Source organism: Triturus cristatus, chromosome 2_2 (genome assembly GCF_964204655.1).
Source record: "Triturus cristatus chromosome 2_2, aTriCri1.1, whole genome shotgun sequence".
Classification (NCBI taxonomy): domain Eukaryota; kingdom Metazoa; phylum Chordata; class Amphibia; order Caudata; family Salamandridae; genus Triturus; species Triturus cristatus.
In genome coordinates, this window is record NC_140582.1 from 791,830,425 (window position 1) to 791,842,957 (window position 12,533).

Genomic DNA, 12,533 nt, shown 5'->3' on the forward strand with positions numbered 1-12,533 from the left:
TGTCTGGCTCCTGTGCTGTTTATCTGCTGATGCCACCTAAGCGGTAGGCATGGACGGGCGCTGCCAGTTGCTTTGGCCTCTGCAGAGGCTGCTCCGAAGTTAAGGGCCATGGTGGCTGCTTTGGGCGGCAGTGCTTGAGTCCAACACCACTGCAGCCTGGACTCCCCGCTGTGACAGCCCCCGCCAGCATCTTGCCCAACATCTCGCTGGACGGGCGGCCCCCGCAGGAGGACGAGGCCACCCCTCTTCCTACAGCCTCGTTGCTGCCGCCACCTCCCACACTCCCTGAGAGCACCCCGCTGGAGGTCGAGGAGAAGGACGCCTTCGCCAGCTGCCTGCCAGCCCTGGGCTGATGGGATCCCTGGGGCCTGTGAAGGCTTTGTGAGGGATACTGTGTTGTCCCTTCACCTATTTTTTTTTTATTATATTTGGCCCGTGGATAGGTCCCCGGGGCTTATTAAGACTTTGGGAGGAGGGCTGCGTCCCTCGTCCACTTAAACTTTGGTCCCGGGTGATGTTGCCCCTGCGGCCTTTTTAAGGCTTGGGGCGGCCCTCTCCTTTTTATTGGAACTAGCCCAGAGGATGGGTTCCCTGGATATAATTAAGGGTCCGGGAGGTGCTGCATATCTTTTCTCCCCACCCCTATGCTGAGCACACCAATGGCTGTGCACGGTGTAGGGTTGGTAGGCTGCTGGTGGTTTGGCCACAGGGCCTGGCTGCAAGACAAGTCCTGCGGCTAAGCCCACTCCACACACCATCAGGCCCTGCAAGGCATTAGGTTGACTGCCTCTGGGTGGCTTATTGCGGGTAGTTAAACGCAGGGCCTAGCTGTAAGTCAGGCCCTTTAGCCAACCCCATGCTTTGAGTTTTGAAAGGCTGTGCACAGTGTGGGGTTAGGTGCTTGCGGGTAGTTGGCTGCCTCCTAATGAGTTGGCCACAATGGAAAGGCCCTTTTACCTAGTCCCTGCTGTGCTTGGCTAAAGGCTATGCGCTGCTTGAGGATGGCTGCCTGAGGGGGGTTTACTGTAAGCCCTGGTCACAGGCCAGGCCCTTCATTCAACTCCCGCTGCACACGGCCAAAAGGCAGTGCACGTTGGGGGTTAGCTTTAAAATACTACTTTACATTAAAAATACCCTAGAAATTCAGTGGAAAAAGCAAAGGTTAAAGTAACGTTATAGTTAGGTGTGATGAAAGGATCTGTTTTTGTTTAACAAAAAAAAAAACTAGAAGTTCATCTAAAATAAACTAAGGTTAGCAGAGCTAACTATAACTTGCTCCCCTGACATGCACTGCTTGTGACTTCACATATTACTTTACTCATGACATGTTCCATGACAGGTAGCTATGGAGAGCAATCACAAGGGGAACTCCACAGTGTATGGAGGGGGAACGGGAGGCGTGGGGTTTTAGGAGCTAGCGGCCTCCATTACTGAATGATTACCACAAAGAGCTGCTCCTAATGGAGTGTGACCCTACTACAGTTAAAGACCTATTGTGAGTTAGGGCATCTCACAAAAAGTGACGGACTGATCTCACATACCACCTGGTGTCATGCTTCATCATCGGCCAGTCCTCGCCCTCCAAAACCTTCGTTTGATGGAGGGCGGGCATACACCTGGAGACAGGGATGCACTTCTAAACTAAAGAGTGGGGGCCCGTGAGGTGGAACGTGAAGTTAAAAATCATTATAGTTACCAGAGAAGTTTTTAATGTGGCCAATAACTATATGATGCTAAAAACAAAAGGACGGTGAGTGGGGTATTTAGTGTCCCCTAACCGTCTTGTGAAAGGTCGACATGTTTCTGCCTAGTTTGCCCGAACGGGTCCAGGGAATTCATCAGGAGCTAAGTTAGAATTGGGGCTCCGTTCTTACCAACAGGTAGCAAGAAAGTACCACTGTGCGGGTGTGGCGAGGGCCGAACTCCGCTTCCTACTTGGCTTCCAACCGTCAAGCCTATAGGGAGGAGTCAACAAACATTTGTGTAATAACTGTAGAAATGGGTCAAAAACACACAACATTAAAGACAAAAAATAAATGGAAAGAAACAACGCATGCGTAAATTCCTTAGTGTGAGTGACTATTCACGTGACTTGTGCCACTCTATGTGTGTACACAAACAGATCGAGAGTCAGATGCTCTCATGGGTCTTACCCTAGTTGAAACAACTACTTGCCACATGGGGGGAGGGGGAGGGGGCACTCCTGTTCATTCTGGAGGGAGAGAAGGTAAATCACAGTTTTCATCAGATGGTAATCATCCGGTATCAGGAACCTTGAAATTCCACATGCCAGTAAAGTGCACGCTCATTCACACAGTAACGAACCCGAGGGGTCCAGTTACAAACTAGCTTGCATTCATACTCTTACTGTCTCAGGGAAAGTGTCCCGTGTTCAGCCTACGGTGTTGTTCCCGGTCCTCCCGAAAGTAGAAGTGAGGCTGCGGGGTTGGTGTTTAAGTAGTGAGTTTGAGGCTTAAATTGGATTCAGCGGAGAGGAATTACGGCTGAGAAATGGTGCCCGGTGTGTTGTATCCGGTGTTCCGAGCGGGCGTGAGGACGATACATGCAGCGCAGTGCCTGATTGTGTCATGGCCACTCCGAAAGGCCAATGGTATAGCCCCAGCAACAGCGTATGCCCAAATAAGGCGGACGAGTCAACGGACCCGCCCGTAGTTGATGTCACGTGTGTGGAAGCGTTTCCAGAGTCGCCTAGGTAACGTGAGGCTGGTGTTGTGAGGATGAGAAGCGATACGCTCTCCGTAGACCAATACGAAGTGTAGCAGTGGGCGTGGACAACCATGCAGGACCAATCATGCTTTTGTGATCGAGATGGTGAAAGCGTCAAGGGTTGCCTTGGTGATGCGGGGATAGCGTAGAGCAACGGCAGCGATCCGCCAAGTGTTTGCCCGAGCAGCAGTCGCCTAAATCACGGCTGGGCATGCTAAGGCGAGCAAAAGAACAGTGTGCCAAAAGGGGAGGGCGCGCGTGTGACGCTGGTGTAGTAAGAGAGCAGCCTTTAGGCTTATCTTGAAGGAGCGTAAAGCAGCTTGTTTTACCAACTTTAATGAGTAGTGTAGATTAGATACAAAATAAAACACACTGTGTTTATAAGAAATAGGTCTTATTTATTACACACACTATCACTAACACATTGGTATATCTCCTACCCTGAGATATCAACACAATAAAAGCAAATATGTTAGTTAGTACAAATATACACTGGTCTCTAGGGGGAGACCAAACCATATATTAAGAAAGTGAAATGCGAACTGCAAACCAGAATGGAACTTGAACCAGAGGAGCCGGGGACACATAACCCACCAAAGTAAGGATCCAGGTACCCCACGAATGCTGCCTGCAGAGTGGAAACACAGCTGCGTGTCCAATGGAAGTCAATGTGGTTGCAGTTTTAAAGAAGTACCCTTCCCGGAGGACCCTGAAGAAACCCCTTGGAAGACAGAAAGTTGGATAGCCAGCCCACCCGTGGATGCTCCAGGAACCAGGTTACCTGCACCAGGGAAGCCGGGTGCATAGGGGTGAAATGACGTTGAAACCCGCTGAAGGCAGCAGTGGGAGACTTCGAAGAAGAAGAAGCCTCTGTAGAAAGTTTCCAAGGAGTGCGGTGGAATCCAAGGGTGGATTCTGGAAGTGAGGGACCTGGAAGCAGAGGGGATAGAGTCTGACACTAGGAGGTGACCAGGATGCACGGAAACACAATGCGCACCTATGTTAACGGGTTCTGAGGAACCTTGTCGCTGCAGCTGTGGGGACCAGGAGATGCTGAGGAAGACCAGGAGCCGTTCATGAGCTGTCCCAGTTCAAATGTCGGTGTCAATGTTATCGGTGTCCGGCCGGAGCACCAACAAGCCTTAGTAACCGCAACTGGCATGAAAGACAAAAAGGAGCAAACGTTGGAACCAGCAAGGTCCAAGGGACTCACAAAATGCAGGCGAGTCAGAGCAGGCCTGGAGCAAACAGGGAGCCCAGTGAAGCAAGACAAGACCCTCAGGAGGACCCACAGGCCGAAGACACAGGCGTAGCAAGAGGACCTCGAGCAGATCACCAAAGATGAAGGCCCACGGTGCAGAGGAGGCAGTGAGGACACTGATCTTGGGAAAATAAGGTGCTGCAGGCTGGAGCTTCCTTTAGCCCGGAGATCTCTGGAGTGCAGAGCCAACAAGCCTTGGCAACAACAAGTTGGCGAGGTGCACATGAGTTTTGTCCCAGTGGCACGACCAGGGATATTGTCCTCAAAATTGCTGGGAAGACAGGTCATGCCTCTAAGGAGCTGCAGAACCATGTTGCTGGGCCTTGGGGTATGCGTAGAATGACAAGAGTAGCAAACCGGTCAGCTTTGTTGCTGTGCCTACAGATGAATGGGAGTGACTCCTTCACTTCAAGGGAGATTTTTTTGTGTGTCCTTGATATCCACAGGTCTGTTGAAGCACAGACACAGACGACGAAGAAGACTTGAACAACAGTAAGACCAGGAGCAACAGGAGTCTTCCTTGATGCAGTCTCAGTTCCAGTGGAAGTCCAACGAAGTCCAAGAATCACTGCGATAGAAGAGCGACCTAGTTTTAGGGTTGAGTCTTGTCCCATGGGACCCCTTAAGTATCCTAAGGAAAGGGTTGGAACGACTTGGGGTTCCTCCCAGAGGAGGGGCTAGACAGACGGGGGGATACTCCCATGTCCAGTTTCGCACCAGAGCGGCGAACAAGGGTTCCTTAACTGGTTCAAACTGTAGTATGCAAGGAGCGTAAATGTGCCCTTCAAAGCAGTCTGGTGGCCCTGGCAAGTGCCCCCACCCCAGCCCAATACACTAAATGCCTAATTACTAATCTGGGAGTCCGAGGACCGCCTGATTCGCGGTGGTGGCGGATCGGGCCACCGTCACAGCGGCGGTCCAACCACCCATAACAGCTATATGCTCGCTGGAACCTCTGTGGTCGCGCCAAGCATATTACAGTTTCCTCTCCTCCAGGGTTTACAGGGAGGTTCTTCCTCCATGTATTTCTTGGAGGATATGAAACAAAGGGAGGCCCTACAGGGCACCTGTGCCTCAGGGGGGCATGACATGTGCCCTCCTGTTTGCATGTACATGGACTCCTGCACGGCATGGACTTTGGGGTCCATGCCGTGCTGGAACCTTGCAGTGTAGTCCCATTGCAGTGCCGTTTTGAAAGGCACGGAACCCTTTAAATAGGCACTGCCATGGGACCGCTACGCGTCGCGCCTGCTAGACTACTTTAAAGTCCTAATCTGGTGGGCAGGCAGCGGTGTACTTCGGCCAGAGCGGTGGCATCACCACGCCACCACTCTGCCAAAAAGACGTAATCGGTCCCCAAGTCCTGTCTTGGAGGTGGTCACACCTCCCTGTGACAGGAGACCTATTGTTCTACCTTCCCCTGCTCAAGCTTGGCTCAGCAGCAGGAGGCAGAATAGTGTCTGTGATCGGCAACAGCACTAGCTTGCTTGCAGACCCTGAACTTGGGATCATACCTCCAACACTGGAATTGATGTTGGGGCATGATTCCAACATGTTTGATACCAAACATGAATTAACAAGGGAAAGAGAGAGAGGAAGGAACAAAGGCGCTAGTTTGTCTCCCCTAATCTGAGATTCAGCAAACAAATAGAACACGCTTGAATCTAAGCTTTTAACAGCCCAATCATCCGAGCCATCAGAAAAAAAGTTTCCCTTGCAGCGAACCTATTAGGTTTGGAGAAGAACCCTCACCCACCAACCTAGTTGGTGGCTTGCTTCATCATCGGGTTCCCACCCAGGAAACAGAGAGCTTCCTAGGTGTGCTTTGACACCTGAATACAGCAGAGCTGGTTTTTTCGTTGTGAGTAGTGAATACCGTGAAAGTGAGAAGTTAAAACTACCTCCAGGGTACCAAAATCTTTATTATGTGGTTCCTGGGGTAGAATTAAAAACAAGATATTTGGACATGAATGAGAGAATATGATCTTTCATGTCTCTTCAAAGATGTGAAAAAAGAGTGATCCAAGTGATGGCCCGGATGATTGGGCTGTTAAAAGCTTAGCTTCAAGCTCATTCTCTTTGTTTGCTGATACCAAACATGACCAGGTTTGGTGCAGCCACTTTAGCTAGACATCTCGTAATGACTGATGCTCGCTATATGTCTATAAAGCCTGGAGAATCGACTCCGGGGTTTGTAGGGTGTCTTGCTCATGCAGGGGTACCCTCACACTTATAACCAAGCGCCCTGGCCTTAGGAGCTGAAGAGCCTGCCATAAGGCTGACTTATAGGTGTTAAGTGCAGTGACCATAGATAAAATGAAACATATCTGTCGTGAGAGGTGCAAGCATTAACTCAAACAGGCTGCAATGGCAGGCCTGAAGTCACATGCTACAGCCCATGGGAGACCCCTGGTGTACCTATGCCCTGTGTACCTTAGTACCATATACTAGGTACACCAGTAGCCAATTGTGGAGGTACCAAAGTACTTACCATGTCACTTTAGGGGAGAAAGCACAGTTGCTAGTGTCCTTATTAGCAGGATCCCAGTAGACTAGGTCAAAAGCACACTGGCAACAGGCAAAAACTGAGTGTAACCATGCTAGAAGGATCCTCCCTTCCTACACAGTCCCTCGCCCCATTGGGTGGGAAAGGAGTAGAATGTGATGGGCTTTCTAGGAGCAGAAATTATTTTTGTTTACAGGTAACTTCACCTTCTTACCAGCTAACACCAAGAGCACTTCCCTACCAACCAGCTCTGTAACAGATTCAAAGTTCTTGGATTTCCCATTTGCAGGTGCATGCCCACTAGCACCTCCCAGAGCATTGGTAGTTTGGCTTCATTGAGAGACCCTATCTTCAATCAGTAGGTGTGGTCAAGGTCCCAACTGCTACTATTAACCCTGGGATAGGGCCTTGGAATTTTGTGCCTATTCGTAAGTACTTTTCCTTCCAGTTCTTTGTGCAAGTAATGACAAGCCTCAGACAATTCTGGGTGTCACCTGCCTTAATCGTTGACATAATAGGTTGGCTCTCTGCCGTTGAACCACAATTGTTTCAATAAACATGCAATCTCAAAATAGCAGTGCTTTAAGTGAGGTCTTATGTTCTGGGTGTTTTCTGATTCCTCAAAAATTGTCTTCTTCTTTGGTTTAACTTATAACTCCTCAGAGTTTCTTCCTAGTGTGTTTTTAATGGGGCTTATGAGTTAGTGTGGATCACAATAAGTCAAAATTAGCCTGGCACCTTTTTTTCCCCTGTGGTCTACTTTGGTTTCTTAGAGTGGGCTTTGGTTCCCGGGTCAGGTTGTTTGTGTGGCAAAGACTTTACCTTTTTATTCGTAAGGACTTGCATTATGTAGTGTAAAAGTCTTGGAAAAGGAGTTATAAAAAGTACTGACAAGTATTGAAAGCATGTTCTCCAGTTATGACTGTTTAGCACTGCTGATACTGAATGTTCAACTTGGCTGTTTAAGTTAAAGTAACTATGCAATTTCTCTGTCTTCCTCTCATATTTCTGCCAATGAGCTTGCACTGAGTCCTGTAGGGATCTTCACAGATCAGTTTGCTTTAGAAAATTAGCTATAAAGGTATGGGCCTGTCTCTAACCATTATGTACAACTCATAAGGAGTAAGAAAATGGATAGTTTTAGAAGACCTCATTACATCATCCCATATATTGTTAGTGTAACCCTCATCAAGTATTGAGAGTTCAGAGGCATTACTTTACTGCTTGGTATGACCTAGTCATTGTGGTACCTAATGAACATTAACATAAAGGTTTGCGTTCTATTGTTTTGGAGATTCCAGGACCTAAAGTGGTTTGAGCGTTAGAAGTAGATGAATCCTTTTCAAAGATAGGTTTGCTTTAGAGAATTAGCTGTAACTGAATTGGTATATCTTCACACACACTCCAAAAAATAACAAACATAAAGATTTGCTTTCCTCTTGTTTTGCAGTTTCCAGGACTTTGGTCAAAGGCAGTTCAATTGTATCTCTTTTGCCTTGTGTGATAAATACATGCGTTCAGTTTTCTTTTTTGACTCACTTTGCTATCATTTATGTTGCAGAGATGATGTTAGTATTTTTGATGGATTTATTGATGACGATGACAAGGATAAAGCAAAAAGGTAGGACAATTATATTGTTTGTTTTCAAGTATTAATGGGGAAAATATTCTCGTAGTTACTTTGGAATATTTAGAGATTTGTGCATATATGATGGTGGCTTGGACATTCCATATTTGAAATTTCCCTCGCCTGTTAAACCAGCAGACTCGCCCCCCTCAGTCGCAGGCAGTCTCTATTACCCACATGTACATCCATCTTGTTTGCATCTCTCTGACTTTATTGCAAAATGGAACTTCTGTATGACAAGCAATATTTTGATTTAGGTTGTACAGTATTACGTACTTTTTCATGGTAGAGACATATGTAGGTGTACTCAAGCAAAAGTGCAACAAAAGTGAATATAGCAAGTTCTTGGTATCATATTTGTTCTTTATAAGACCAGCAATCGTAAGAAGAAATAGCAGCTGATTAAACTGGAAACGAAGTCATGATGTGCTATATCTCCTTCTCCAGATTTTTACAATTATTGTGTAACATTTCTCTAACCGCAACCAAAATATGGGACTTGATCCCACTGGCAGATGTTTTTCAGCAGTTACTGACACTATTCTGTTCTATAGATGTATAGAGCATGAAATCCCTACAGAAACGTTTCCTGGTGTTCAAGGATTTCACTTAAAGCTAAAGAGTGCACAGGAGAAAGAGTTGAGCAAAGAAAAGCTAGGTTTTAGGAGCTTTCTTGAATGCCAAATGATTTTGTATCTGATGCAGTGGAAGAGGCAAGGTCTTCCAATGTTTGATCAAAACACAAAATCCCGTACATTTACCAAGGCAGGAAACAGGAGGCGGTGGGATCTCTAGGGGGAGCTGGCCCCCAGCCACATATGTCAAGCACTAGAAATTCCCCCCAGTAAATGTTAATTTATTCTTCTATGAGTGATTGTCCATCTCAAGCCTATCTAGGGGCAAACAAAAAATTGTGACTGAATGTCCTCACACACCACAAGGTGTCATGCTTCATCATAGGACTCCCCTCGCTCTTCAAAAACCCAGTTCAATGAAGTGCAGGCCTGCACTTTAAAGTAAAGGAGGCAATTCTAATTATTGAACCTGTGATGTGAATATATAAAGACCAATGTGATACATCAACACCACCTTTTAATTTGAATGAAAAGAAATACCTTAGACCATCCACATGTTACTGCCTCTTAGCTCACAAGAGTCCATGGATTTCTACAGGATGGAACTCAAATTCAAATTGTGGCATACAACCCTGTTAGTGCCACTTTTAAGTTGGGCTGACCTTTGTGGTCCCGCACTTTTCTAGGCCCCTAGAACACACCAAACAAACACACAGTTTATAACCATAGCCTAAAAACTAAAGACAAACACTTGGCATGCACATTTGCATGCACAAATTGTAAGTGTGACAATGCACTCGTGCATCACAGGTTACAAATTAAAATGATGTGAGGCCAGCTCACATCCATCTTACCCTGTGGGTCATCTATGCCCGATGGAGGAGGGGCTCGGGTAGGGAAAAAACAACTGTCTTTGTTGTGGTCACATTATTTCAATGTTTGGCCACTAGTTTGGGGAAGGAGTGACCTCTAGTCTTGAATAGTCAGTCGTTTGAGATAGAAAGTACAAAGAGGTCAATATGAGGATGCAATAGGAGTGTTATATAAGAATTAGAGTGTAGGTAAACAGGGTGTTGATCATGGTAGCACAGTGAACCAGACAGAGGAACTTAAGTAAGATGCATTTGGAGATAGACAGCCAGAGAACTGAGTCCATAAAAGAAGATACGGGGCAATGGCATGGAAAATTGAAAAAAAAAAGTTAGACTGCAATATTTTAGATGCGCTGCAGTCTGGACAGAAGTTACATTTGGAGTCTTGAGACAGAGAGAATTGAAGTACTCAAAATGCAACATCATAGTAGTCTGAGCTACTATCTGTTGTGAGGTAATAAGTAAAAGAAGAAACATTTTCTGCAAGAGATGGGGTAGATTAAAAGAAGAGGTGTACATCTTGCTCATCTACTTGATCAGCGATGGGTTGTTGTCAAACCATAATCCTAGGTTATGCACTTTGCTTACTTGAAGTAGAGGGGCCCTAGATTTGATGACCACCAATCGGTAGACGAGAGTAAAGACTGCTTACCTACGAGCAAGATTTCTGTTTTGACTGTGTTGACTTTGAGATGATTCTCATTCATCTGTGTGATTGCCTTCAAGACACAGGTTTGAAAGTTGAGACAAGAATTGTTAGAGGAATTGGCGAAGTGGAATACAATTTGGTTATGGTCAGCATTGATTATTAGTGTCACAGTGAAAGACTGATTGGGCCCGTCAATAGGCTGGATGTAGATATTAAAAAGAGTGGGGCTGAGCAAAGAGCCTTGGGGAACTATGTTCCTGAACAGAGATTGAAAAGGAGGAAGGTAGACCACTTGAATGTGAGCCTGTAAATATGATCTAATTCAGGTAAGGGCATGACATCTTACACAAACCAGGTGAAGCTGTGTTATTGGGCTATCATGTAATACTATATCAACAGCGATCACCCAGAAAATATTTCAGGCAGTTTCTAGACTGTGGAGTGGGTGGAAGTCATTTGGGAAAAGAGCTAGGATTCTGTTTATTTCAAGAACGGAAGACAGTTGAAAATGTACTTCTGTATTTAGTATTTTGATTGAGACTAGAAGCAGAGAAGGACCTAAATTAGTTTAATATATTAGGGGCTTCAGTCAGTTATCTAAACAAGTGCTCTAATAGCCTATTTCCTGCTAGATGGGACATTGCAAAGTTTGAGTGATAGTTTACCTAATTTAGTCAGGACAATTTAAACAAATATTATGACCAAACAGAGGATTTGAGCATGGTAGGGGTCAAGGGAGAATCCTGATTTTATGGAAAGAAGGTGTTTGCAAGTAATTGCTTTCTAGTTGCTCAGACATAATGAAAGTTTTGGAAATATCCAGGTTAGCCAAGGGAAGGCTGGAAATTGATTGAGTAGTGTACACAATATTTTGTATCCATGTGTAGTTTCTCCAGTGTGGTGAGGAAATCTTGGAGGTTCTCATTAATCTGGATCTCCATTTAGTCTTTGCTGAGGTAGGTTTTCAGTATGTACAGTCTTTTCCAAACCGAGAATGATTTAGACCTATGGTCTACTAGGCCACTGAATAGGAATGGTGGAGGACGTAGCAGGAAATATGTTTTCCTGCATTATATAGAGCCACATGCAGTTCAACTAATAATGGCAGTCTAGTGATGATCAGCAGTTAATAGTCACATATGATCCTTTTTAAGGCCTGCCAGGTATTCTTAATGGGATTTCTGGCAGGTGTGTATGCATTTGTGAGTCCTTTTTCGTAAATCGGGCCCATTATATTTAAAGCTGTAACCATGGCATTTATTTTATTTCTGTATGACTTGTTGCTGCTCATCCACCTGATCTCCTGACCAGGTAGCTACTCCACCAGGGTCCATTTGGTTAGATTTGTATTGTATTTTCTGTATTATGGAGACTCCCTAGGGTTCTGCTTTTCTCAACATTATTTTCACTAAAGCGTATTTTGACTATAGTTTTTATGCTGAAGATGTTTCTTCCATATCAGAACTTCTGCCAGAGAAATCAATTTTGATATGGAAATGGACACAGAAATGAAAATACAAAATCACTCTTTAAAGAGTGAATGCTACCTCCTGAGAAGATGATGGCAGAAGACCCTCATTAAGAGTGTGTCGCTTGTTTTATTTCCTGATTGTATCATCACCTACAGATCTTTCAGTGGGTTCCCCATGGACCTAGGAAGGGAAGACTACGTGGCTGGTTTTCTTTGAATCCTAGCAGGAACATACTGATAGATCTACGAAGAATTCCAGATCTTTGTAAATTAAGGCTTCAGATGTAACAAACCTTCTGCAACTGTCACCAAACCTCCCAATTACAAATCTGGTAAGGGCTGTGTGATTACTTCCACTTCAACTTTGAGACCTACACCATCATACCTGACGCAATTGGCTTCAGTGCCATTTCAGGTGTAGTTATGTCCTCTAAATATATGATGCCCTAAATTCATCAAAGCCTGTACGCCTGATGTCCATGATTCTGATGTTGATACTTCTGCTGATGGAATCTTCAGTGTTACTTCGACTTAAGGGAACCCTCCAAATTACTTGCTCATAAGTGAGTGAAGTTGGTATGGATGTCATGATAATAACAATAATTGCACTTTCAACAGTTAAATCAGTAATAACTAACAAAAATTAAATGATACGAAAAAACCAAATTGACGCATAGACAAAAACAGAGAGAAGCAAAGACAAAACAGGCTAAAAAGAAAAGTTACTGTGCACAAAAAATAGAAAATCTGGTGCAGTGGAAATTTAAAGCAAAACAAAGTTTCACATATTCTGTTTCGCTTCTGGGTACAGGTCATCCACCTCAAACATAATTGCCTGAGAAGTA

General features: G+C 45.2%; 1 protein-coding gene across 9 annotated transcripts in view; it reads left to right on the forward strand.

The window, feature by feature from the left end:
* The window catches only part of CLOCK (clock circadian regulator), a 2,260,868-nt gene that overhangs the window by 675,368 nt on the left and 1,572,967 nt on the right, over positions 1 to 12,533 (forward strand). For all 9 annotated transcript variants that reach the window (XM_085642074.1, XM_085642079.1, XM_085642082.1 and 6 more), the window contains one exon: positions 8,056 to 8,115. In XM_085642074.1, coding sequence (XP_085498200.1) covers positions 8,056 to 8,115 — 60 coding nt within the window. The remainder of the gene's footprint in view (positions 1 to 8,055; positions 8,116 to 12,533) is intronic.